Source organism: Cheilinus undulatus, linkage group 1, assembly GCF_018320785.1.
Source record: "Cheilinus undulatus linkage group 1, ASM1832078v1, whole genome shotgun sequence".
In the NCBI taxonomy this organism is placed as follows: Eukaryota; Metazoa; Chordata; class Actinopteri; order Labriformes; family Labridae; genus Cheilinus; species Cheilinus undulatus.
This window is the reverse complement of record NC_054865.1, coordinates 37,655,797-37,683,657: the sequence shown is the minus strand read 5'-3', so window position 1 is coordinate 37,683,657 and position 27,861 is coordinate 37,655,797. Positions and strand designations below refer to the sequence as shown.

Sequence of the window (27,861 nt, the reverse complement as noted above, 5' to 3'; positions counted from 1 at the left end):
TACTTGGTCATAGTTGAATATAGATTATGCTGTGCTTGGTGCCTGTGCCCTGTTTGTTTCAAGTCCGTGCCAAAGACAAAGCCATCACGATGGACGGGGAGCCCTGTCATTGTTGTTACATCATTGTTGTTGCATCACGTGTGGTTGGGCCGAGGCCTGGTACACAGTAGCAGTGGAGCACAAAAGCATTGCTCACAAGCAGGAATATGTCCCAGGCTTTTCACTAAACACATGTCATTTAGACTCAGACGGAGTCACTAGCTCAGGAAGAGTGTCAAGAGTTTGCATGAGTCATTTTGCAGAAAGCTGGATCATAGCAGAGTCAGGGACAGCAGCACAGTCTGGAGTTGTGTGTATTAGAGCTGCCCTAAAGGTCATTTATTCGACATTTAGACTCTCTCTGTTCACAGGTTATGAAAACAGCAGGGTGTGAGTTACCGGTTCTGCAAATGAATCTATTTTTGCTCAGGGGAAGAATGAAATATTAAAACGAGTGTCTTAGTATCAACAAGTTCTTCCACTATTTTTTCCACATTAATACCAAACCTGGCTGTACACCATTATTGAAAATATCAGGAATAATACTTGGATAGCAGAAGAAAAAGGTTAAATCACTGTCCACAAGTCAGTGAAAATTGTTGATATTTGAATAGAAGAATAACACATTTGTTATCCCTTTATCCTTAACTACAAAAAGCATGCTGCCTGTTAAGATTGGCTTTGCTGACTGCATAAATGTTGTCTAAACCTTACACAATGATCAAGCTTAAATGCACAGCATGTAAATTCCACCATCAGGGGGCTCTCAATCAAAACAATATGGCCAGTAGAAACCAGTGCTGAGCTCTTCCCAGTCACATGTTTATTTTTTGTTTTGAATGAGGACTGTGTTAATTAAAATGGCTTTCCACATGGTTTTACTACAGTAAACAGGCGTTTTGGTTTCACTGATGAATTTTTACATAATGATGGAGAAAAACAGTTAAAAGTGCGCTTCCTGATTCGTGCTGCAAGCTCTTCCAAAAGCAGTCGGGGACTGCAGAAAGGGCGCTTTTAACAGCTTTTCTCCCTTGTAATGAAAAATGTATGAATAAAACCAAAATATCAGTTTACAGTTTAGTAAATACACCTTAAAAAAAGAAGCAAACTGCAGAAACAGTATTCATTCAACAAGCAGGAGACCCAGTAGCGTGTTGAAGCCTGGCACCTCCTCCTCATTCTGCTCACCAGCCTGGTCACACAAGGCTGTGGGATGGCATCCCATTCTTCAACCAGCATTTGTCGCAAGTCAGCCAGTGTGGTTGAACAACCCACAACTTCCTAATGAAGTTCATTTACGCTGGTGAGAGAACTTTAGCCCTTAAAAGCTCAACTAAAATGTAATCCAGTTTTAATAGTAGGTTTTAGTAAAACCATGAATGGAAAACTAGTAATTTCACATAAAAGTCAACCTTGTAAAGTAATTTGACAGTACACGATTGTGATCTTTAATTGTGTCTTCACCACTGGCCATGCGGAGTCTTTTCGTTATAAAGTTTGAGATTATTTGGTATGGGGTGTGAGGTATATGCGGTAGACGGTATATGATATGGTGTATTTATAAATGATATAAATTTGGCCTATGGTAGAGATTTGGACTCTACCTACCAATCGCGATAACGCTTGTTAATGATGTCATCGTATCTGCCTCAGTGAGAGTTAGCAGGTAAAAACACGTGTTTTTTCCTCACAAAGTCTGATGGCTGTACCGCAACTAAGTCTGTGTGCTGTCTCTTTCAGCCTCCCTGGGGCTGTAACACAAGCCAAGTGCTGCTTTGGCTGGTCTCAGAGCCCAGCGCTGCAGCTCCTTCTCTTACAACGGCATAAACAACCGTTTAAAAGTCTATTTTAACTTATGACTTTCTTTTTTAAGTCCACAGGGAGTCAAAGATCCAGGGCTGCGATGTTAAATGAGGTCAGAAAAGCTGCCGTAAACTAGCCGTATTCTCCGGTTCGGCAGCCAAAGCTAAGCTAACTCAATACTAAACACAATACTTCCGTCAAGCTCTTCAAAATAAAAGTCAGCGGCTGTTATATTTCTGAAACGCTTTCATTGTGAACCCCTTCACTAGGAAACGTGTTCAAGTCATTAGCAGCTTAACACACCTCATCAGGTTAGAGATGGAATGCGAAACTTGGAGTAAAGTTAGACAGAAGTTAACCTAGAGAGACTTGAAAAAATAGAACATGTTTACTGTGTTCCTATACTTAGAGATAAATTGAGTATGGCATCAAAGGCTTGTTTTAAGGGGAGAAGGGGGTTAATAACACATGAATTTGGATTAAAAAGCATTATCTCTTTTTAATTTTGTAATACTGTGATATTATGCCGTTATCGTCAAAGGCAAGAAAATTACCGTGATATGATTTTTAGGCCATATCGCCCAGGCCTAATTTGGTATAATGGACATTGTGTGAGCCATGGTTCATGTAAAGCGATGGCTTATGGTGTGAAAATAATATTTTGGTGTGGATAGTATTTGCTTGGTATTCAAATGGTCCAGTAAAGGAGCTACAAATGACAAGTCTTGGTACTTGTGATGATATTACCCCCCTTTTCTTTATCATCCGTCTCATTTTGGCAGCTCCTCTCAGTTTTATTATTCTTCATAACTATCAAATGTGATGTTCAGGTTTGACTTGAGCTATTGAGTGCATGCTGTGAAGAATTAGTCAGCTCTGTCAAGAAGTGTCTGTTTCTGCTATGTGATGGTTTTGTAATGTTCACCTTGTTGTCAGACTCTATAACAGTCCGAATGTATCATTGAAGCCTTTTCATAAGAACATTGTTAAGGCTGTTTTTTTGAAACTTTGTTAATTACTCTCCAAAATATTTGGTTATATGTTTTGGTTATTTGGTAGTATTTATGTGCAGTATATGGAGCATTTGTAGAGGATCTAGACCACAGAAATACATTTCCAGTCATTATATTAGAAAGACTTGTATTTATAAGTTAGAACCTGTTTTAGTCTAAACAATGTATAAAATTTATTTGTTTACCTACAAATCCTCAGTGGTCTAGATAAATTATGTTAAATAACATCCAGTGGCGTTCTGTATGTCACAGCCAACATTGTTGAAACTCACAGGGGATTTCTTTAAATTGTGTGCAGCTAATGTATGAATAAGATCTACTGGATCTGCTGAACCCATGTGTACAGTGTGTCAGATATATCTCTTCAATGTTAGAGCTTATTCTTTTCTCTTGGTTGTCCTACAAAAACAAATCTGCAATTTTCTGGAAGTCACACTTTGACTCCTTGGCATGAAATGAGATTATCTTCAAGCTGTCACAATAATCGGGGTAATATTAGATTTAAAGATAAAAGCTCTGTTAGTTTTGAATCTCTTTTATCCATTAAAAGGACTGTGTCTCTCTGAAATCAAACATAGCTATGATCAGTTTCACTGCGGTGAAAACAGGCTAAGTGCTTGTGCTAATGTCTGCATGAGAGGCCTAACAGCCTGACTAACAGTGTAACCTCCTCCTGGTGATGGATGGGAAAGCCCTTGAGGAAGCAGCTGCTATTACTGTGGATGTCCGCCTGAGACATGTACTGATCGCCAAGGCCTTCTTCCATTAAACCAGGCTAGCAGAGCTGATATCGACTGTAGTCGTTGCTGATTACTTGTTCACAGAGCTGATTACAAGAGTAATAGGCACGTATTGGTGTTTGTCATTGCAAATTTTGATAGATTATCTATACTAACATTATTTGGCTACTGTACTCGCTGCTGTGCAGTTTCACTGTAAAAATAACATAATTCACCTTTAAAGAATGAAATGAATATGTTCAGAATAAAATCTGATCTGATCTAGAGTATTCTTCTTTTACAGATGGATTTGTGTGGTAGAGTTATTGTTAAATGGAGCTTTTCTCTGCTGTTCTTAGCACATTGATCTCCTCAGGGCCTCATCAGTGATCAATCACAAATATTGACTGGCTACAGAGTCTGAGGTTGCCGTTGGTGCCTGACTGAGGCCTGAAAAGTGAGATTTTTTTTTTAAATATGGTAAGAAAAAGGGGTAAATTCCTTTGACTAAGCTCCTCCTTAGAGTGCTGATAATCATAATGGTGCCAATAATAACAATAGTACTTCGCTGGAGCCATTTATTAAGTGCCCTAAATGTCATAACTAAGATATTGATAAAGCAAAAATTTATTGATATCCAAGCAAAAGCAATTTCAAACACTATAAAGTCACGGCCTATGGACAGTTTTGTGCCCCCCCCAAACATTTCATGAAAATGTAAATTAAGAATAAAAAAACAGAATCCAACCATAAAAGGCTCCAAATTAAAGAAATAAGTGAGGAGGGAAAATTCAAACCATTAACAACTTTTTAAAAATGTAAATGATAGTTTACACTCTTATGGTCAAAATTTTGGTCTTGATTTCAAGAGAAGAATGTGCTTATAATATTTCTGACCAGTCAGAACCTGGAGATACTTGACAGTAACACTGAAACACTGCTTTAGACTTCCCTGGATTAACATTTAGCCATGCCTTTAAATGGGTATATCTTCATTTGTCCACTATGTGATCTTAATAAAATTGCTTTTATGAGATTGTCCTTTTTACTGTAAGTAGCAGGGGTCTACCAATATTGTTTTTTCCCCATTGTTACCGATAATTAGTTAATTGTTAGTCGATTATTTTTTCCTCTGATATTTGGGACCAATAGGCATTTATCATGATACACCAAATGTAGTTAATGTACCAAAAGTACAATTGCAAATCTATAAAAAAAGAAGCATACTGAACAGCACAGAGCAACAGTAGAAACAGGTAAACAGACGGTGATGCCATACGCTTACTATGTAAGTGGCACCCAGGATTAAGTGAGCGCTCATGTGACATCTCGCCAATGAGATTGTGATGTTTACAGGACATTTGGTGAGACTGGAGAGTGATAATAAAGCCAGATGGGAAGACTCACTTTGCAGTGGAATTTTAGTTGCGCGTCTCTTATATCAATTAACTTAATGACCAATAATATCGGTCTCAATAATCGTCAGGCCGACTATCGGTCTACCCCTAGTAAGTTGAACTAATTCATACAAGCAAAAATCAACAGCAAGGAATTAACAAAACAACCTAACCCTAACCGAATGTTTATCATTAAGACAATTCTACTGTGTTAAAAGGCAAAAATAATGTCTCATTAGTATGCTGGCAGGATAATGCTGTTTGAGTGAACTCCATGAAACCAGTAGCATTAAAAAAAACTAAGAAATTAGCTAATTTTACAACCACAGAACCCCATTCGTCAGTGTAACTAAAACTGTCATCACATAGCTGTTTTCACATATGCATTTCTGAAAATGTCTTCAACATTTAAGGTGCACTGCCCCTGAAATCTTCTGAGTTGATTGTTTACACATGCACCTGCACCTCACTGCAGGATACTATCCTGGTCCCAGGAAGGCGCTGATGTTAAAAGAAAGACATGATAGTAACAGATGAAGCAACAGACTTGGCTATACAGTGTTTAATTAAATATCATTTTAGGTGAAGCATAGGGGTGGGTGATTTAAGGAAAAATCACACAACAATTATTTTATGGCTAGATCACGATCTTGATTTGATCACAGTTGTCTTTTTATACTTATTTTTAAAGCTAACTTATAAGTTATTGACCGATAAACAGCTTATTTCATCAGTTTATACTTTTAAATGTGCAAATACTGAATTTAGAGTAAACTCTAGCATTTTTCTTAAAGGTTTCAGGAAATTATTTATTTCCAGACACGGAGTGATGATTTGGTGTCACATCTGCCTGCTGCACAGTAAACAAGACAGAGAGTTGCAGTATCACTTTGAGTTGCGTGCCTGTTTTATGTAAATCAATGATTATGCTGTTTTAAACATTTTTAAGGAACAACTGATGTCTGGACTTCACGGACATCACCGTCTCTCTCCATAATAAAGACTCAGATACTCGTGATTCCGTTATCCAGACAGGTTAAGCCTCATGTGAGGTGGAGATGCCTGTTAATTATTTGATAAAACTCTGAAAGAGTCAGAATAATACTGACTTTTAACAATTAAAGCAACAGGATTAGAGCTGCTCTGCCACTTCCCTGTGAATTGCAATGAAAACTGTGTCTCTCCTGTTTGAATCTCAGGATGCTATCTCTTCTTGAGACCTTCAAAAAAGTTTGCAAACTTTGTGCAGATTGTAATAATTGTTCGTTTCACCTGACAATTTAGAAAACCTTGAAGCAGTTCTACATAGGCCAGGTAGAGTTCTTCTTATGGACTAAATCTTAAGTTTCAGTTTCATTTTCAGCCACCAGTCCCCACTCCACTGAAACAAAAGGGGAGGGAATGAGTGATCATAGATCCCATTAAGTAGAAAGTGATTCTCCTTATCACCAGTACATTCTATTTCTTCATGATCTAAGAGCATCCTATTGCTCACCCCGAGTGCAGCATATGTACAGAGATCGCTACAGTCATGTGTAAACTATTTGTGGTTGTGCGCTGGTCGTATGATATGAACGTCACCACTGGCTCCCTGTCTCTTTTAGCGAGCTCAAACTGAATATTTACAGTACTGGACTGCACTGATCCATCAGTTTAATGTTGTAATCTGTTGATATAGCCCCTATTCACAAACATCCACCAACGGCAAATAATATGGCATGAACAGATACCAGTAGCCAGTACTTATCTGTTGTGTCCAGTCAGTTTAATGCTGCTATCTTGTATGCTTGACTGCTGATTCAAAGAAGAGTTTTTTTAATAGGTAGAAGTAATCAGCTGTTGGACAAACTGATATGTTTTCATGATCAAACAGATGAAATGTCAGCACAGTGGGAGTTTTCCACTCAAGAGTATAATGTAAAGAAAACCTTTGGCTTCACTGTTCACAAGACTTGACTTCACTACACAAGAATGATATACTAGGGTGCTGTCAGGAAAATTCCAGGTAGAGTTTGAGAGAGAAATTTTGGCTGTTTTTTTCTTCACCAGTGCAACTCAACCCAGAAACTTCAGGAAGTTTTCAGAAGTTTGTGCAAGTGTGAATAGGGCGATGCATACAAACATGGACCCTGCTGCACCCTTCATTAACTTTAGAAAGAACCAATTTTAAGCCCTGCTGGGGTTAGGGTGCTAGGATAAAGAAACTAGTATGCTGGTACTAATAGTTGGGGGTATTGTCGGTATGCTGTCAGTCCAGAGTTTTTGAATGGGCGGGCAGAGTCAGGTTGCACAAAGGTAATCCTTTGTCAGCTGAACAATTGCAGTTGTGTTGTTATGTCTTTGAGTCCTGTTTAGTGTTGTTTATAATAGATGAGTTGAACTCTGTGTAGCTTTGTGTTGTGATAAAGTTTCCCAGCAAACCTAAAAAAACACTAAATCACAAGCAGTGTTGCGGTGTCACAGAAAACATAATTTTAAACCGTAAATCATCCGGTGCCAGCTTGCATAGTCTTTATCTGCTTTGACCCTGAACAGAACAAGCAGAAAACAGATGGATACAGGAATAGATTGAAGAAACTGGTACTACATAATTGGATTTTTTTATGTTTACTTATAAAATCTTTGCTGAGCAGAGCTACATTTGACATCACAACAAGGTCGTACTGCTTCACCCATTTCATTTCTAATTATGGCATATTTTTTCCACTGTTGAGGTCTCTGTGGGGACTTATCGTAACAACAGGCCTGTGGGGAAGTGCAGATAAGGGTCCCTTGCGGTCCTGTGTGCATTTATGAGATCTGCTTGATTTCCTTGGCCTGATTGTTCAACTTAATGAGATTTCAGGGGGGATCAGATGGCCGATTTTTTCTTTTCCCCTCTTTTTTTCCTCCCAGTCTCTTTCTACTGTCTTTAATGTTACTCTAACCCAGAAAGAGTTTTACAAGTTGCTGTAAATTCTTTCAGCCATCTAAATGACAAAGTTTAGGGCATGCAGGTAGGATTAAGACTTGATTCTGTAGCTCCGACTTGTATCATGCTTTATGCACATTTCTCAAGCCCTGCATCTCCTCTGATGCTTTGGATGTTTTATGAATAATCCCAGCAGGTCCACATGCTTTATCTTGGGGTATCTATCCATCCATTTGCTGTGGAGGCCTGAGAGTAAACAGGTCTGTCCTCCAACCAAACACTTGTGATTTCACCGCGTTGTCCGTCCTACTTGATTGAAGGTCTGCCAGTCAGAGAAACCACCTGCTGCGCTGCTTTGATTGGAAGGAGAAGCTTCATACTGTCACTCCGCTGCACACAGTTTAACCTCTCTGCTTTTGAAACAGTTGGCCAGTCATACCTGCCAACACAGCACAGGCTAAGTTGCTGTGAAAATATTTTTTGTGTCACTAAAACATTGAAGGAATTAGCCTTTTCTGTCTCGGCACAAATTGTTCTTTAATATGTGTGCCCACTCTGTGAAATCACAGTTTCTCAGTGTACTTTTTTACTTGTCCTGTGAAATATCCAAAGAAATTGAGAAGCTCAATTTGATTATTGAGCTTCTGCCTTCTAAATGTGGCACATTTGTGGGGCATTGAGGCCCCATTTATACCTGATATTTGATATTTAAATAAGACCTGCATAATATGACTTAACGATGCAGTGTGCCAACACACTGTGTCACTGTCATTAGTCAAATGCAAGAAAAAAGTATTTAAGAATGTATATGGGCTGTACCTCACAGTTTCTATGCACACTTCTTATTTACATCAATACTTGTGTTTGTAACGTCCTGTTAGTTTGCTTGAGCCTCATCTACTGCATCAAAATGGTGTTAAAGCATTGCTAGGATACCCAGGCCTTCATCCAAGAGTTAAAATGTATGTTTGGTGTGAAAATATTGCTGCTTACATAAAAAAATCATATTAATTGTGAGGAGTTCCAGCTTTGGATTCTGTTTTTGGAAATGCTTACTGCAGTATTAATGAGGATGTGGTTTAATAGACAGCCCTTCTTTATGCTGTGGAAACATCTCAGGTACCAGCTGTTGATGGATTTCTTTCAAGGTCTTTCCTGAAATGCATGTAATTTTTTTTAACTAAGAGTAGGAAGGAATTCATCTTGCTTTAAACATGTGTGATGGGAATGTTTTTCTGGTTTTTTTTATTTGACACATTGCAAAAGAGCATGCTCAGTGCCAAAAACTATTCACTCCCTTGGATGTTTTACCCTTTTACTGATCAATCATGGTCAATAGAATTTGCCTTTTTTGGCAAAAAAGTTTTGAAATAACCTCTTTGGTGGCAAAGTGAAAACAAGACTTTTACAAAATAATGTTAATTAAATAAAAAATATGTGATGTGAAATAAATGACTTGCTGCATAAATATTCACTCCCTCCAGTCAGTTTTAGTAGATGCAGCACCGGGTCATTGTCTTGCTGGAAAATAAATCTTCTCCCAAGCCGTAGTTGTCTTGCAGACTTAATCGTCCTAAGATTGTCTCCAGGATTTTCCTGTTTCACATTTACAAGCTTTCCAGGCCAGCTGCCGAGAAGCATCCCCGCAGCATGATGCTGCCACCACCGTGCTTCACAGTGGAGATGGTGTGCTTGCGGTGATGTGCTGTGTTGTCTGATGGCCAACTCTGGTCGAGTTTTCTTCAACAGGGGCTTTCTTTTTGCCACTCTCCCATAAAGCTGTGACTGGTGAAGAACCTGGTCAGCAGTTCTTGTATGCAGCGTCTCTACCATCTCAGCTGCTGAAGCTTGTAACCCTTTTGGAGTAGTCAAAGGTGTCTTGGTGGCCTCTCTCACTAATCTCTTTCTTGCGCGTCACTCAGTTTGTGAGGACAGCCTGATCTAGGCAGATTTGCACATGTGCCATAATCCTTCCATTTCTTGATGATGGGTTTAACTGAACTCTAGGGGAGCTTTAGATTTTTTCTTATCCATCCCCTGGCTAATAATTTTCAATAGCATATCTCTGAGTTGCTTGGCCTGTTCTTTTGTCTTTGTGGTGTAATGGTGGCCAAGAATACTGATTAACCAGTGTATGGATATTCCAGACACAGGGTTCTTTATATTACAATCATTTGAGACACATTCACTGCACTCGGGTGATCCCCCTTTTTACTCATTGTGAGGCTGGACCTCTGTTGAATTAGGTGAGTCACTTTAAAGGGGGTGAATATCTATGCACTCACTATTTTACATTACATATTTTTATTTGATTAACATAACTATGTAGAAATCTCTTTTCACTTTAAAATGACAGAGTTTTTTTGTATTGTTTCTGTCAAAAAAATTCTAATTATGACCACAATGTTCAAAGAAAAGGGGATGAATCATTTTTATAGGCACTGTGAGTAGTCTAGGCTGTCCTTTTTGCATGCAGTGGTGGCCTCAGGACCCACCACCACCTCCTTAATGAGGAACTGTGACCCACATTAAAAATGTTGCAGTATGGGCCTTAAATGGAACAAAATATGACAGTAGAAGTGAGAGGATTGATCAAGTGCATCAGTATAATCCCCGGGAGGACATATGCCCATGCATACCTTTTATTTTACTCCATTTTACTGTGTTATCAGGTTGTTTTCTCGAGATCTTGAAAAGTTATCGCATCATCGTGAGAAAAACAGCTTTTTGCATTGAAAAAGGGACGAAAAGGTCAAGATCTTGGTTAACAACCACAAATTCTAGATTGAAACAGAATGAAATGAAATATAACTTTTCATGAGGATATGTGTAGATTCAACTTTATAGCAATGATTTCACTCTCTAGTTATTGTGATCTTCTGCAGGCATAGCATTACGTTTGTAATGGTCTATTGTATTGCTAGTCCTTGGACTAGTTGTCATATTTTTGCTGACTAATGCTTTAAAGATGCTTTTCACTGTCAGTGAATGATGGGTGTCTGGTGGAACTCGTTTTGCTTTGTGAATGACCTTAATCAAGCAGTCATTTGTTTCTCTCAATAGAAGCGAGAAGTTAATTATGGCCCTGTCCTGCCACCCTATTATATGTGATTCACCTTTCGCTCAGCACTGTGCTTGTTATTTTGTCACAATACCCAGCAGGCCCATAGTACACAAGCGTGCATGAACTCAATCACTCATTTACAGCTCAAAATAGTAGAGCCGGGTAATATGAGGTACTGAGAATCCATTCTGACAGCAAGGTCTCCCGTGTTTGTGTGTGGGTAATAGGAAAGAGAGGAGTTTGTAAAAAAGGTACTTCTGCACCAGATCTGCACAGAGGAAATGCCAGTGTTTCTCTGTAATCCTCCACACATCCCTACTGAGAGCTATGTAGGTGGTAGCACAAACGCCTCAATGAATGTTTTTCTTCTTTGCCTGATTTGTTCCACTCGATGTAATTAGGTTCATTCTTGTTGAAGTATGAACCAGAAGGAGTTTTTTTCTCTGCTGAGGATTTGTTTGTTTAGATTTTCACTTCTCAAGCAGAATAAGGCGAGATGATGTCTTTTGTGTTCCTTAAAGAAATGTCTAATTTGTGAAGGTGGTACATCTCTGACTGTTTTTGATCAGCTGTGCAGAGGCACCCCTGTTTTACTTCTTTTCTTTATTATTTAAGTTAAAAAGATGTGCTTGACAGGACATTGTGAGAATGATTAGTAATCCTGCAGACGAGCAGTTTTTTTTTTGCAGTTCTTCAGTTGTTTTTATAGGCGTCTTGCACCATCGCTGTCTAAAAATGTCACTGGTCATACTCGGTCTGGGAAAGGAATGGCATGCATGTCCTCTTGGCACTACCTGACATGCTCAAGGAAAAAAGACTTACTATAAATTCCAGCTCAGCTCCAAGGCTTGCAAGAGGAACAAATCATGTCATAAAACGTAAACACACTATCAAACGAAAGGATGCTAAATGAAGAATGTTGCTGCATTAGCAATTTATTATTCCAGTATTTGACTATCTTGGTCAAATCTGACTATTTTCCACTGGAGTTCACTTACACATGCAGTTGCCTATTACTATCTCTTTTTATTGCATTAATGCCAGCATCCATTTGCTCATTTGAGAGCCCAACTAAAAGCCTCTGCAGTCACACTCATGGTAGGTTTGCAGATCACTGCGTCTTTGCTGCTGTATGAACCCATTTACATTTACATTTTGACTGAGAAATGATGCAACTCCCCCCCCCCCGTGCTATTTTGTGGAGGCACGATGCAGAGTGAGACTTTCACTAATGTGATGACTGTGGTATTTAAGACTGAAACAAGGAGGGTGCTGCCAGGTTCTCAGTAACTTAAAAAATGTGGAAAAAAAATGTTCTGAAACAAACTAAAAAAGCAGAGGAGTGTTGGAGAGTGACCAACAAGAACTCTTGAAACAAAGTTTTGATGCTTTATCCGTTGCCAAGCTTATCTTTTCTTCAAAGCTTCATATTTTTTATGCATATAAAGTCAACGTTTTTAGCATAATGGTTGACATAGTTTTCCAGAAAGTGCTGTCCTCAAGCTTGCAGGAGTGGCACAAAATAAAGGCTGCATCAGCCTGTCTGTGGCTACTCTACTCTCTACTATTTCCCTCTTACCGGACCTTTTTACAGTGAAGTTCAGTGTAACCCTGAGGCTACTCAAGTAAATGCTCTTGTTACAGAGAATGGACGGAGTGATGTACACAAAAAAGAAAAAAGCTTTTTCACATGGTAGTAAACAGCATGGTGCCTTCATATATCAAAGCTGTTCCTCCCTTCTTTTGTTCATTAAGTGGTGCATTTTCTCTGCATCCATTCACTCGCTGGGACTTTAGCATAACCTCTTCCATTATGTTTCCCTACCCTCCTCTGTGAGATCTATTTTTGTACTAATCCCTGCAGCCTTTTCTTGGTTTATACTTAGAACCTATCAAAACAGGAAGTAAATCCCTGCCCTTTTTGTGCTAATGATGCCAGCTTCATGTTAAAGATGTGACCTGTTGAAAATGTTTTTAGGCTTGTCATTGTGTGATGAAATATTGTTTTATGACAGATATTTGAAGCTTATGAAAAGATCTTTGGTGAATAATGAAAGAAAATGAGTACTAATGGTGTCTCCTTTATTCTCTACCCCACTACAGGGCAGTGATGCCTGGCATGGTGATGTTTCGGCGGCGCTGGTCAGTTGGCAGTGATGACCTGGTGCTGCCCGCCCTTTTCCTCTTTCTGTTACACTGCATATGGTGAGCAAGTGTTTCTTTTTCTGCATTACATTGTCTGTATTATTTCTATATGATTATTATTTTTTTCAGTATTACTTTCTCATGACTGTTTTCTGAAATATCTTCCTTTTTTGGACAGCAATTTGTAGCACAGCGCAGTGAGAAAAAAAAACAAAAGGTTGACATTTTCTGCAGGTTTCTGTTTCTGGTGTTATGGTGTTGGATTTCTGCCACCATCTGACACTTCAAAGCTCATTTTTGCCAGTACCAGTATCTGTTCAAATACACTGTACATGGTTCTCCCTTCACTGCAAAGTGAAGCAAATGTTAATGTAAAGTAGCATGAAGCAATGCGGAAAGGGTTTGCCTGTTAAAAGCAATTTTAACATGTGTTAGCATCAAGCTAACAAACTTAAAAGTACATCCCAGCCAACCACTTAGAATGCTTGAATCTTCATATAAATGACTTTCTTTGAAATGCATATCCCACGGTCAATGTATGGATGATATAGCAGCTTTAAATATCAGCAGAAATGTGCATACCTTCCAATACCGGTATTATGACAGTCATTTTGTGCATCCCTTTTTCTTTACATCAGTGCTTTTTTAATGGGAACAAAGTATGCAAAAATAGTAATCAAAACGTGTCAGGAAGAGACTGGAGCGACAGAATAAATAGGTGTACTAAGGTTTGGTTAGCATCACAGGGTTCTTGGTTGGCCACTTCCACAAATCTGTCTGTTTTGACCTTGTGTTTATTACCCACTTGGTCCAGAGGTCAACAAACATGCCTTTCTGAAAACAAACAGGAAGTGATTCTTTCTACAGTATGTGCAGTATTTAATATAACAATCCACTCATATATGTCCAGGAATAGAAATGATCGAGTGAGCATCTAGTTATATTTTTACAAGCAGAAATCAAAACTCCAGAAATTTATCCAGCATTGTATCTTCCCTGAAAATGTACTAAGAATAGTGTTGTAAATTGCAGGCGTGGGACAGGTTTGCGTTTTAGTGCTTCATAAAACTTCACCCAGATGTGCCCTATAACTGGGAAAACCCAGTAAATATGTCAGTGAATGGCTTCCTGAACTTCACACTGCCTGCAATTCCTGGCATCTCTTCATGGAAATATGCGCAGCAGAATCGTCAGTAATTCAACCCCCATAGTGTTAAATTCAGCACTTTCCCAGAGTACATGAAACGCAAGAGTTTGGACTTGAATTTAAACTTTGGGGTGTGAATGTTTTAACTGTCTTATAGAGACACACATAGATTTATTTTATTACACATTAAAGTGCACTTTCTGTACTAAAGTGCATTTCTTCTTAACACATTGCAATGCATGTTTCATACTTAATTGACTTTCCCACATTATGTTAGACACCTGTGGCAAGGTTGGTGTCCTCTGACATGGACAGAGTGGAAGTACAAACCAAGGTTATAATAGTTTCAGATTTTTCAAAAGTTTAAATTTTTATCTAGTTTTCATCTTTTGTTTCAATTTTCAGTTTAGTTGTAATTAGTTTTATTCTGCTGTTTTCTCAGTTTAGTTTAGTTTTTATTTTGCAAAAATGCTTCGTTTTAGTTTAGTTTTTATTAGTTTCAGAGTTAGTTTTAGTTTTGTCTGCAATTAGGGATGCTTGTCAGGGACAAAACCAAAAAGGGGTCTTCACGTTTTACTGAAGTGATTCAATTTCAATGTTTGTATACAACTCAAGACCTAAAATAACCATTATGTGAAGTTGTCATCAATCATATCAGGAGATTTTACTCTCTCCAGGCTTGGGCATTATACAGTCAGGATGCTAGTGTTAAAGACTAAAACTAAGGGGATTTTTTCCCTACTTCTATTTCATTTTAGTTAGTTTTGTAAGCACATAATACAGTTTTAGTTAGTTTCCATTTTATTTGTAAAGCTTAGTTTTTATTTACTTTCAGTTAACTAAAATGATTTTTATATTTTAGTTTTAGTTGTTTCATTAGTTTTAGTTAACTATGACAACCTTTGTACAAACACAAAACCACATAACAATCCTTATAAAGACTTGTATAAATTCACCTAGCAGGAAGTAAGTAGCTCAGTTGATAACTTCACTCATGGTGCAAAAGCATCTAACATAAAAAACAACAGCAATCTACCAGAAACATGAACAAGTGAATCTCAACAGTGATCACTTCATAATCGGCAAAATCAAAACACATATAAACATATGTAATCACTCTGCCCATGATGGGCAAACTAGGGATGAATGTTATCGATATAGGTGATATCTGATATGACAACATTTCAAATTAATTTTAGCCAATATCAATACAGGTATCTAAATGGGGTTCCGAGCTAAAACTTCAGTTTAACAAATAAACAAATTTCTGTTCTTAAACCACTTCATAGTATCAGGAAGCATGATAAATAAAGAAAAAGACGTTAGCTGACCTAGATCTGCTGGTCCAGTCTACTACTCCACTAACTTATTTGTGCATATGCCAATGTTTTTTGTGGATATGGACAAAATATTGGTTGTGAATAATGCCAGAAATTTTTGTGTCTACTGATTCCAGTAATCCACTGTTTGAGCCAATATCTGCCAATACCGATATCATGCCAATCATATTGTGCGTTTCTAGAAAATTTCGCCCATAAATCCCCCCAGATTTGAAATGACAATTTGACTAACACTGATGGGTCAACACTGTCTAATAACTTCAACACTGAAGGCCATTTAACTCAGAAAAGAGTTCAAAATCAACTCTAAAATGTTTAACACTGAAAAATCAACAGTTTTGCTATTCTCTTTGGTGTAACGATGAAATTAACCTTAACTGGAGTTTACAAATATCTAACCAATACTTGATATGGACAGATTTTCCACTCTCCCAATTTTTCTCATACTTGGTATTATCTGGTTTCTATTTCATAAGGCTGTTACAGCCATGGATGAAAGTATTGGCACCCCTGGAATTTTTCCAGAAAATACACCATTTCTCCCAGAAATTGTTGCAATTACAAAAGTTTTTTGGTATACACATGTTTACTTCCTTTATGTGCATTGGAACAACACAAAAAATCTGAAGAAAAAAGACAAAATTGACATAATTTTGCTCAAAACTAAAAAAATGGGCCAGACAAAATTACTGGCACCCTTTTAAAATTGTGGGTAAATCATTTTATTTCAAGCATGTGATGCTCATTTAAACTCACCTGTGGCAAGTAACAGGTGCTGGCAATCTAGAAATCACACCTGAAGCCAGTTTGAATGTATAAAAGTGGACTCAACCTTTGTGTTGTGTGCCTGTGTGTGTCACACCAAGCATGGAGAAGAGAAAGAAGAGCCGAGAATTTTCTGAGGACTTAAGAAGTAAAATTGTGGAAAAATATGAACAATCTCAAGGTTACAAGACCATCTCCAGAGATCTTGAAATTCTTTTGTCCACAGTGCGAAATATAATCAAGAAGTTTATAACCCATGGAACTGTGGCTAATCTCCCTGGATGTGGATGGAAGAGAAAAATTGACAAAAGAATGCAACGCAGGATAGTTGGAATGGCCTAGTGTCAGAAAGTTGGGTCTGCGTCAGAGGTCATGGGTGTTCCAGCAGAACAATGACCCGAAACGCACCTCTAAAAGCACCAAGAAATGGTTGGAGACAAAGCGCTGGAGAGTTCTGAAGTGGCCAGCCATGAGTCTAGATCTAAATCCCATTGAACACCTATGGAGAGATCTCAAAACTGCTGTTGCAAGAAGGCACCCAAGTCTGAGAGACCTGAAGCAGTTTGTTAAAGAAGAGCAGTCCAAAATTCCAGTTGAGAGGTGTAAGAAACTTGTTGATGGTTATAGGAAGTGATTGGTTTCAGTTATTTTTTCCCAAGGGTGTGCAACCAAATACTAAGTTGAGGGTTCAACAGGTTTGTCTGGCCCATTTTTTGAGTTTTGAGTAAAATTATGTCAATTTTGTCTTTTTTTCTTTGTCATTTTTCGTGCTGCTCCAATGCACATAAAGGAAACAAACATGTGTAAAAAATGTTTGTAATTGCAACAATTTCTGGGAGAAATGGTGTATTTTCTGGAAAAATTCAGGGGTGCCAATACTTTCGTCCATGACTTTATAACATTAAGAGATTGCTCCCTTATTTGAAATATATTAGAAACTTAAATCCAATCAGTATTTTACCACTAAATAACTGTGATTTCATCAAACTATAAATCAGAGTTGTGTAATGTGATAACGTAGAAATAACATACCTGGACATACCTGTAAAAACTGAATTTTTATCCTCAGGTTGGTGGTCCTGTCCGTGGTCCTGTTCGGCCTCCCCTATGGCTCAGACCAGTCGTGTTCTGTAACGCTGGTGGACCATGGCCGTGGGTACCTGGGCATCCTGGTCAGCTGCCTGATCTGTGAGAGTGCCATCATGTGGCTGAGCATGAGGGGCAGCATTCTGTACACACAGCCCAGGGAAGCTGTGCAGTACGTCCTCTACATACGGCTGGGTAAGACACGCAGGCGCACTTGCCATTGAACTGAGTTTCCTACAGATGTTAGAGAACAGACGGAGGTGGTCTGGGGGATTTAGGGGTTGATGTTCTAGCTGTGTTTGTATTGATTGGGTAGGTGTTGATCATTATTCTCCTCACTGCCTCTCTTTATCCTCAGCTATTCTGTTGGTCGAGCTGGTATATGCAGTCGTTGGAATTGCCTGGCTTGTCCAGTATTATCAGCCCTGCTCTGATGTCACTGCCAAAAATCTGGCTTTGGGTGAGTAAAAGCTGATGGAAACATGAGTGGAAGCAGATTTTCAGTAAAAATAGGTTTGCTTTGCTAAGATTTTATTTAATTTTGTCTGCAGGGATTGTTGCATGCAACTGGCTGGTGATATTCAGCGTCTGCATTACTCTCATGTGCACCTTTGATCCAACGGGCCGAACGTTTGTCAAACTGAAGGCCACCCGTCGACGTCAGCGCAATCTAACTACATACACACTCAGGTAATGGCACATCTTTTCAGTGTCTTTTTTTATTTGTCTCCACACTAAATTCTACATCCACATTTTCCAAACAAAAACAATCTCTGTCCAATAGACACAGACTAGAGGAAGGCCAAGCCAGCAGCTGGAGCAGGAGGTTAAAGTTCTTCATGTGCTGCACAAGAGCCCAGGATACACAATCAGTGAGTCACAGCAAACACTTACCCACTTCCTCTCTGTGTTTAAAGTAAAACTGCAAGGAATGTAACTGGAAAGAAGTCAGGCATAACATCCAGTTCGACAGTCATTAAAGAAGAATAAATCACAACACAAAAGGAGCTTATTGGTCAGCTACTTACTGGTGACATTAAGAGGTTTATATAAAATACAGAATGATTAAAGTCAGGCTTAATCCGTTTAGCAGCTTTCCCTAAAAAACAAATGAAGTCATAGGAATGTGAGCTACTCTCACTAGAAAAAAAATCCAGAAATATTATCATCAGCTTTAGTATTTTACTCCAGGAAAAAAGTTTAAGTAAATACTCCAGAGACACATTGTTCTCTGAACATGACAAACTTGCTTTAAAATATCTGCAGTTGTCAGGCAGGTACCATACTAGCACAGGAATGACATGCATGAACATGTACTTTGTGACATCTCTTGGATGTCTTTTTTTTTTTTTTTACAACAATCTACAGATGCGACAGAATTATTAGCCCCTCTTTGAAAATGTTATTCTTCCCAAGTACTTACCAAGTGCTGTTAAACAGAGCAAGGATTTTTAACACTAGTTTTATTTTGGATGCTCGCATTATTTTACTTTGCGCACCGAAACAAAACAATTTCACATTCACCCCAAAATACAGGGGTCAAAATTATTACCAGACCTTTTTGTTGATCCATAGCACAAACCACTGTTGTGCAATGATGTGCCTTAATTTTGAAATGCTCAAAACTTGTAAAGTCAAGTTAAAACAGAGCGTAATCTTTTGATTTACACACACAATAAAAACTTCACTAAGGGTTTTTCCTGTTAAGGCCCATGCACGGGGAGGAAATGAACCAAGGGTCAAATCTCTCTACTATCATGTAACCCTTACACAACCATTTATTCACATGTGTTGTTCAACTATTTACTCAGCTAGGTAGGGTAGGGGTTTGAATCCTAATCTGGGCACAGTCAGTTTCCCCTTTGGACCCTTGGGCAGGTCCTTAACACTGTGATAACCTATGTCTCAGATGCATGTTGCTTTGGATAAAGCCATCTGCTGAGTGACATTGTAATATTGCAAGATTTCAAAAACTCTGGAAAGAAAAGTAGTGAGAGATGTGTCTAAAGACTTCAGAACTGCCACCAAGAGACTAGTGGATGACTTCGCCAAGTCAGGAATTATAGGCTTCAAGAAGAAAGTCACCAGAGCCCTGTACAGGAATGAACTGAGATAAAAACTCCACTTCTGCAGAAGAGCCACCTTCAAGCCAGATGCAAACATGTGAAGGACAACCTAGAGAAAGATTATGCATACTGGAAGCATGTTCTTTGGTCAGAAGAGACCAAACTACAGCTCTTTTGCCATAGAGACATTGCTTGTCTAGACGTTTAGAGACAGAAGGGAGAGGCATAAAACCCAAAGAACACTGATCCCACAGTGAAACACGGCATTGGGAGAATTATGCTGTGGGGATGCTTCAGTGCATCAGGGACTAGGAATCTCTTAAAGGTGGAAGGAATCATAAAGAAAGATGGATGTTTGTAGCAGCAAAACCATGTCTGGGTCGTTGCTTTGTTTTTAGACTCTAACAGAGCATAAGCAGGGATTCAGGCAGTCTGAAGTTTCATTGATGATTTCATTCCTCTTTCTGTTTATCAGGCTTTCCAACATGATTAAAATCTGCTGTTCTCCTCAACAGGATGCATATTCAGAAGTGGCCAGCCTTTTTGCAGAGTTTTTCAGAGACCTGGACATAGTGCCTAGTGATATCATTGCTGGCTTGGTACTTCTCCGCCAGAGGCAGAGGTCGAAAAGATCTTCTATCCTGGACCAGGTATTGGTTTCTGCAAAAATGTCTGTATATGCAAGCATACTTTGATTCGAATAACTCTTTCTGTAACTTTTTTCTTCCAGGCCAACAATGACATTATAGCCTTCTTATCTGGAATGCCTGTCACTCGTAACACTAGGTACCTGGACCTTAAGAACTCGGTGAGTTTATATTTTTGACCGGATTTGGATCAACAATAAAGTGCTTGATCACAAAAACACCACATTTTTTTTAACTCCTTGTAGAGCTAGTTGTGCACTGTTTATTTATGTGCTGTTATTATGTCTGTGGCTCTGTGTTCCTTTAAATAAACAGACCTGCATATTTTGAGTATCTCTGAGTGTCTGAATGTGTTTTGATTTTAATTTCACTGCTATATTGACCTGTGTGTTTGTGTCCATCTGTGTGCCTTTCCCTCTTCCAGACCGAGATGGGCATGTACAAGGATGTGTGTTATTACATGCTCTTTGCCCTGGCTGCATACGGTTGGCCAATGTACCTAATGAGGAAGCCCGCCTGTGGGCTGTGCCGCCTCATCAGCTCCTGCCCGTAAGCTCACAGACAGAGAAACACCTGCACAGTTTTGCTCTATTTGGTATCTGTGTCTGTGAACCTCTCTACTGAAAATAATTTCACATGCGTCAACACTTGCCAAGTGGTAATCCACTGAGACAATACCACTCTAGTTAGACTCACGCACTGATAAAAACAATGTCAAACTAATCACACACTTGTATTGAGATTTGCCTGCGCTGACACACAAAATCACTTCCCTTGAATCTCACAAGGTATTTCTTTAGCCTTGAACCCTTTTACTGTTTTACAAAGAAATAAGGTGTTACTCTGTATTGTTGCCTCTATTTATGTGATTGTTTTTTGTTTTATCGTCCTCACTCAACCTCAGATGTACGTCAGTGTCTGGCTCTCGGTTGTCTCAGTCCGTGACGGTGGAGGAGGACAACTGTTGCGGGTGTAATCTTCTGGCCATACGCAGACACTTCCTGGACAGGGACCTCAAGCAGGTCCACATTGTCTACACATCCTGCCACGATGCTGTGAGTAATCAGACAAGCGGCTAACAAGCAGTCAGAGGTTTTTCAAGCTTGACCTCCTGGATAAAAACAAAGGAGTGGTTGTTTTGGAGTTGGGGAAGTCAGAAATACAGAACAAGGGAAATGTTTTTGATGTACATCCTTATGGTTAAGCAGGATTTTTTTTTTAATTACGCTGTAGACATTAACAAAGGGATACACTTATGCAGCAGTCATGCACATGAGTCCTTTTTTATGCTCTTCATTCAAACGGGACTGTGAACTTGTTGAGAAAGAATCACTTTGCACAAGGCTCGGTGCAGTGCTGCAAACCCACGAGTTAGGATTATTTAGTAGCCTTATTTAGCAGTTTTGGACATCATTTGTATCAATTTTGATAACACTTTACTCAACACTGTAGTTCCTGGGATATACTCAGTCCACATCCTTCAGCAGGTGTGTGATTCTACCAAAGCTGTTTTTTATTAACAGTACCTGAAGTTGCAGCTAAAGGGGAAACGTGTCCACTTTCTTAAGCCTGGCTCATAATAAAAGAGTTTTAAAATCTTGAATGATCGTGGAAAAGGGAGACTCCAAACATGATGACAAATTTGACAGATTTTAAGGTTTTGTTCTCAGAACATGTGCTATCCAATGGGATGACCAACGCAACACACACAAACATTTTTATTCATCCACAGCCAGAGTCTCCACTCTCAAAACTTGGAATCCTATGTGGTCAAACAAGACTGCAGAGTGCTAAATGTGGCAAGCTGTTAGCTACGTAATACAATGAATATATAAAACAGTCAAAAAGACATAAGGACAGTTTAACCAAATTTTACATTATAACTACAGACGCATGCAATACATAATTTGACCAGACTACAAGATTACACACCTGTCATCTGTGCTGATTCCACATTTCAGACATTTTTAAACAACAATCATGTCTGGAACATGCACATATATCCTGCTTCCCTCCATAAAAAGATGACTATATCACAACGTTTCACTCGTGATTCTATTTTCCTGATGGGTATACTTTGTGTAGAGAGTTGTAAAGGCTTGTAAATTATTCTGGAAAAACAACAGAAAACAAAAAAATGTTGGCTGTAAATGTAAAATGTTATCTGCCTCTGCCACATTGTCCTCCGCTAACTGCAGTGTGGATCTCTTCCCTGTTTGAACCTCAGCAGAAGGTTGAGGACACTGTCTTCTAAGCTAATCAAAGAAGTTTGTCGACTTTGTGCAGATTGTGCAAATAAATGGTTTTTGGCACATTGATGGTTTAGAAAACCATGAAATAGCCCATACAGGTCTTTCAGAAATCTTCTTAAGGACCAGATCTTAAGTTTCAGTTTCATTTCCAGCAATGAATCACCACTGCATCCAAAAGCAGAAGGGGAAGGGGTGAGGGAGCATAGAGCTAGAAGGATTAGAGTGAGTCTACGATAAAGCAGCTTTAGCAGATCGTCGATATATTCTATTTCTTTGTGATGTGATATCATCCTACAGCGAACCCCTACCACAGATCAATAAGATGGTCCTCCATCCATCCAACCTTGCGCTTTGCGTGTACTTTCGTTGCTGTGGCTGTGTTTGTTGTGCTTCCCCTTCAGTCTGTTTGCTCCTTTTCTGTGTGACAGTCCACAGAGTACTTGCTTGGCTTTCCTCAATGTTCCCCATAACACAATGGGACTTCTGATTGTAAATATTGAACATATTTATCTAGATTTTAAATCCAGGTAGCCCTGATCATCATCTGAGCAGATCAAGGACTGTAAATCACAATTAACACCTCACACCACCGTAAATCTGGCTCCATTATAAGAATAAATTGGCCTGATTATCTAGCACTGTTTACCCTGCCTTAGTGACATAGACAAGTTTAAGCCTCACTATTGTTGTCTCTAACATTTAAGAATCCAACAGTAATCATTCCTATTATATCCCAATTTAAATAAGTATTGTTTGACCCTTTCTTTTAAAAGAACTTAGATCTGGCCACAGATGTCATTCTAACTTAATTGCACTGAGTATTTAAAACAGATTCATTTTATGTGGAGTTTCCATAATTTTCACTTGAGCCACATGATGATGATTTGTAAAACAGAAAACTCCATGGTGAGGTTAACGTCGAGTTTCCATGTGTAATAAATTTCTTTTATGAAATGAATTATGCAACTTTGTGGCGTGCCAAATGGAAAATGCTTGACGACAGAAGAGAAGTGCTCACTTTGCAATGTAGAACTGTGGTGCTTAAGTATTTGTCACCCCCTCACTTTTCTCTTCTCTCTGCTCTCCTCTGTTTGTCACTACCTTTGCTGTCCACTCTGGGTCTTCCACACAGGTATATGAGACTCCTTTCTTTGTGGCAGTGGATCATGGGAAAAAGAAAGTTGTCATCAGTATCAGAGGAACCTTATCGCCAAAGGTGAAGTTCAGATTCGTGGTTTGTTTTAACAGTAGTATCCCTTAACTTCATCTAAATACTAGTGAGCTTGTATTCCATGTAATTTTGACAGTTTTGTTTTCCCCACAGCCCCACACTCTTTATGCATAAAGCAAAAACATGTCAATGTATAAACAAATTCATGTTTTAGATTTAGGCATTTTAAAGCGTTCCTGGAGGGTTTTAGGCAAGGAGTTTGTCAGGGTCTTATTATAAAGGTTTAAATGTCTCTAAATGCATCATTTTAGAGACATTTAAACCAATCCAAACTGTGTAAAAAAATCTAGTTCATAACCACATGAAACATTTTAATCTTTTGTCTGTAATTTGGGTATGGAAATTATGTCTTAAATGTGAATTTAGGATGAGACTTAATTATTTGAGCATAGTCTTCATAGCTCTTGGTACAGCCCTTCAGGTAACCTGGCTACAGTGAAATAAAAAAATCAAATTTCTGATGCAGAAGATGATGGCATCATTTAAATTACTTTGCCTTATACTTGCCCTTTGCTTGTATAAAAATTGCTCCCCACCTCCTCTAAGTTTCTCTGTATTTGTAATTCCTTCATGTGTTTTCCTCTGTATGCTGCATCTGTTAATTTCTCTAATTTGTTGTGCACGCATCAGGATGCCTTGACTGATCTAACAGGGGATTCTGAGCGTCTGCCTGTAGAGGAGCAGCACGGGACCTGGCTCGGCCACAAGGTCAGAGAGGAACATTTATTAAAGACTGGCATGCAATACAAGCTGTGAAATCCACTGTCCAGTCTTAAGCTCAGTTTCAACAAGTCACATAATCCCAGACGCTGAAGGTCACTTCAGTGAACTGTAGAATAATTGCTTTGGTTATTTTAATACGAGATTAATGACACAGACTTCCTGTCTATATTTCTTGGTGTCTGGCCTTCCTCGCCTTGCCTGACTTCTCTTTTTTTCCACTCTTAGGGGATGGTTTACTCAGCAGAATACATTAAGAAGAAACTGGAGCAGGAAATGATCTTGTCACAAGCTTTCGGAAGAGACTTGGTAAACGACTCATTTTATTATAAAGAACGACAGACTTAAAATGAACATTTACTATTATTAGAATTATGAATTTCACCACAACTCTAGTGTGTTATCCAAGGCTAAACTAGCTGAGCATTATCACAGAAAGCCCCTGCTGAATACAACATTTCTACCAGTAGCTGTAGAGGCAATTATTCAATTGTTTAAACTCACTGTGGTGATTTGAGTGTTTGTGTTGTTAGCATAATGACTTGGGCTGTCTCTCACAGAGCAAAGGCACCATGCACTATGGCCTGGTGATAGTTGGGCATTCCCTCGGTGCAGGCACCGCTGCTATCCTATCCTTTCTGCTGAGGCCTCAGTACCCCACCCTTCATTGCTACTCTTACTCCCCACCTGGTGGCCTTCTTAGGTGAGTCACTCATCTTTTTGATATCCATGAGAGCAGAGTTATGTCAGCACAATGTGCAGAAAGGTTACTGTTTTTGTTCAGAAGAGATGGAGATTGTGCAAGTATCAGAAATGGTCCCTGTAGCGTTCTGGAGGTTAATCACAATGGTGTGAGAAATGTAGTGTAGATTTTACTGCTGTTTTATTTGACAGTATAATGAGGCTGAGAGGGGGCATGAGGGGGAAAGAGGGAGTATGACCTTTTTAACAAAGGACCCCTGGAATCAAACTGCTGCTGTTGTGTGGTACACATCCAGCCATTTCACTTTCAGTGGTTAAGCTCTGATAAACATTTGCCACTTTATTATGCCACCTTACCGGTACATCTCAAAAAAATAGAATATCATGAAAAAGTTCAATATCTTTTGTCACTCATTTCTGAAAGTGTAACCCATATATTATATAGACTCATTACACGTAGAGTGAAATATTTCAAGCCTTTATTTCTTGAAATGTTGATGATTAAGGCTTACAGGTGAGAAAGCCCTGATGGTCACCTGACGGTCATTTTATCATTTTCAAATTCATTCATTTGGGATTAATAAACTGGTGGACGACCCTTTTTGTTTTTTTTATTCTTTGTGTGCTCTTTTCTCATAGCGCCTGACGCTGTTGGCGTTATTTATGATCATTATTCACGCTCTTGAGTAAACCTCTTCCATGTGCAGATTTCATGTGGGGCCCAGCCAAACTTTTTAAACCTGGAAAAATAACCACTCTTCACAAACCATCTAAACTGAATTTTACTTGTTGATGCTGTAGTACAATCTAGCATTTTTAAGAATGTAAACCCCTTTTATTGGTAATGTTAGCAAAGTGGATAGGTACACTGAAAAAACTATTATGAAAAAGTCAAACTCCATAGCAAGGTCATAATGTGCACAAACATCTCCACTGGCATAGCCAGAAAATAAAGTAGAGGAAACTGAGACCACTATAATGAAAAACAGTGTTACAAGACTCTAAAATGGGCATAAAGTGGCAAAAATGGGTTACAGGTGGCAAAAATGGGGTGAGATGGGTTTAAAGTAGGAAAAAGAAGTGGTAAAATGGGTGTAAAAAGTGGAGAAACAGGTTAAAAAGTAGCACAAATAAATAATTCCAACATCAGGACCCAATAATAGCTTGACACAGTTTTTATCTCCAAAATGAGGTAAAGTTTAGCCAGGATGCTAGCACCAATGCTACTGACCCAGCACACATGCCTTGACATCATCAGTAAATCACAGCTTGGGGTGGGGTGGGGTGGGGGGGTGGGGTTAGTATGATTAGTAATCATTCAATAATTACAATGTACCTGAGCTGTTACTTTATTTCTGTCATAAAAATGGGATTTCCTCCACAAAGTTAAGCATTAATCCTCCGTATACTAAAGATGAGAGTAAGGCCACTGAGACAAAACAATGATTTATTAAGTGTATATATAAATAGAAATGTATTAACCCATTACATCAATCTGAGGCTAGGCTGTCCTTAAATTTGACATAAATTTGGTTTACAATACATGTCATATTTTTGAGAAATTAGTGGTAAAGATAGTAGATAGATATGGTTTTCTAAATACAAGGAAACATCTGAACTCATGCTTTGGTTTGTTTGTTATTCCTGATTTCTATCTACAATATTGATATTATATCAACATTAGTCCTGTGTTTCAGGGTTTATTCGCTCACTGTCTGTCTACACTTGAGCGCAGCTGGCCACAGCATCATCTGTTTTGCTATGCAAATCATGCCGGGAATGAGACAGATTCATAAATACTGCAGAGCACATCTGACAATTCATTGAAGTCTATTTAAGTTCGCCAGACTCTGATCAGAGGATGACAATAAATGAATGTAGAAACATACAATTCCCATGAAAGATACACAGGGTCACTGAATAGTTCCATTATTACAAGGATGTAAATAATTTGTTATCACTTTCAAAGTCACCAGGCTTTGAACTGTTGAACACCACAGGAGATTGTAGATTGATGTATCAAACAGCGCTCTTCAATACTGTCATCCAACATCAAATGAGGGGAATTGTTTTCAAAGAGTGGCGGTCGTGCCTGCAGTAAAGTTTCAGCACTGATCTATGCTTAAATGTGAAGGTCATGTGAAAATGTAGGGAGGTTACTAAGGGCTGTAATGGAAATGAGAAATGATGGGTCATATCTTTTGAAAGTTTAGGGATGTTTTTCAGTGGAAGTCCATCATGCATATTTTCTGTCTATCACTTGGTATGGATGCTGTCAAATAAATATTTTATGTGGAACAGTGTGCAGTAGTCTGTCAAATATCATATTTTGCTTCAGATGGCCTATGGTTGTTTTTTTAAGATCTTTGGATTGTGATATGTTTGAGTTACGACTTGAAAATATGTGGTGGGTACACACTTTATTCTCTCCTCATATCCATCTTTCATAGTGCGTTTGTCTTTGTTTACACAGTGAGGATGCCATGGAGTACTCCAAAGAGTTTGTCTCATCTGTGATACTAGGAAAAGACCTGGTACCTAGGTATGTATTCTGCTGTATCCACTAAACTCTGGTTAACATGTCTTTAATGCAGTATCCACTATGAACATATCTGCTGCTGGTCTCTCTTAGGCTTGGCTTGTCACAACTGGAGGGTTTCCGACGCCACCTTCTGGAAGTCTTACAGAAAAGTAACAAGCCAAAGGTGACTTCATCTCTTAAAACAGTAGAAGAGAGCCAGAAGGACTTGTAGATCCTTTGTAGAATAAAAACTTTAAAGAGAAGGAAACACATTATGCCACCGTCTGGTCATG

General features: G+C 38.7%; 1 protein-coding gene across 3 annotated transcripts in view; it reads left to right on the top strand.

Annotated features, from left to right (window-relative positions):
• The window catches only part of dagla (diacylglycerol lipase, alpha), a 59,420-nt gene that overhangs the window by 13,247 nt on the left and 18,312 nt on the right, over positions 1 to 27,861 (top strand). For all 3 annotated transcript variants that reach the window (XM_041812397.1, XM_041812230.1, XM_041812308.1), the window contains exons 2-16: positions 13,050 to 13,151; positions 17,413 to 17,624; positions 17,788 to 17,889; positions 17,981 to 18,119; positions 18,214 to 18,301; positions 20,011 to 20,145; positions 20,226 to 20,303; positions 20,567 to 20,691; positions 21,047 to 21,197; positions 23,527 to 23,610; positions 24,256 to 24,333; positions 24,574 to 24,654; positions 24,906 to 25,048; positions 27,521 to 27,589; positions 27,680 to 27,752. In XM_041812397.1, coding sequence (XP_041668331.1) covers positions 13,057 to 13,151; positions 17,413 to 17,624; positions 17,788 to 17,889; positions 17,981 to 18,119; positions 18,214 to 18,301; positions 20,011 to 20,145; positions 20,226 to 20,303; positions 20,567 to 20,691; positions 21,047 to 21,197; positions 23,527 to 23,610; positions 24,256 to 24,333; positions 24,574 to 24,654; positions 24,906 to 25,048; positions 27,521 to 27,589; positions 27,680 to 27,752 — 1,653 coding nt within the window. In that variant the 5' untranslated portion in view covers positions 13,050 to 13,056. The remainder of the gene's footprint in view (positions 1 to 13,049; positions 13,152 to 17,412; positions 17,625 to 17,787; positions 17,890 to 17,980; positions 18,120 to 18,213; positions 18,302 to 20,010; positions 20,146 to 20,225; positions 20,304 to 20,566; positions 20,692 to 21,046; positions 21,198 to 23,526; positions 23,611 to 24,255; positions 24,334 to 24,573; positions 24,655 to 24,905; positions 25,049 to 27,520; positions 27,590 to 27,679; positions 27,753 to 27,861) is intronic.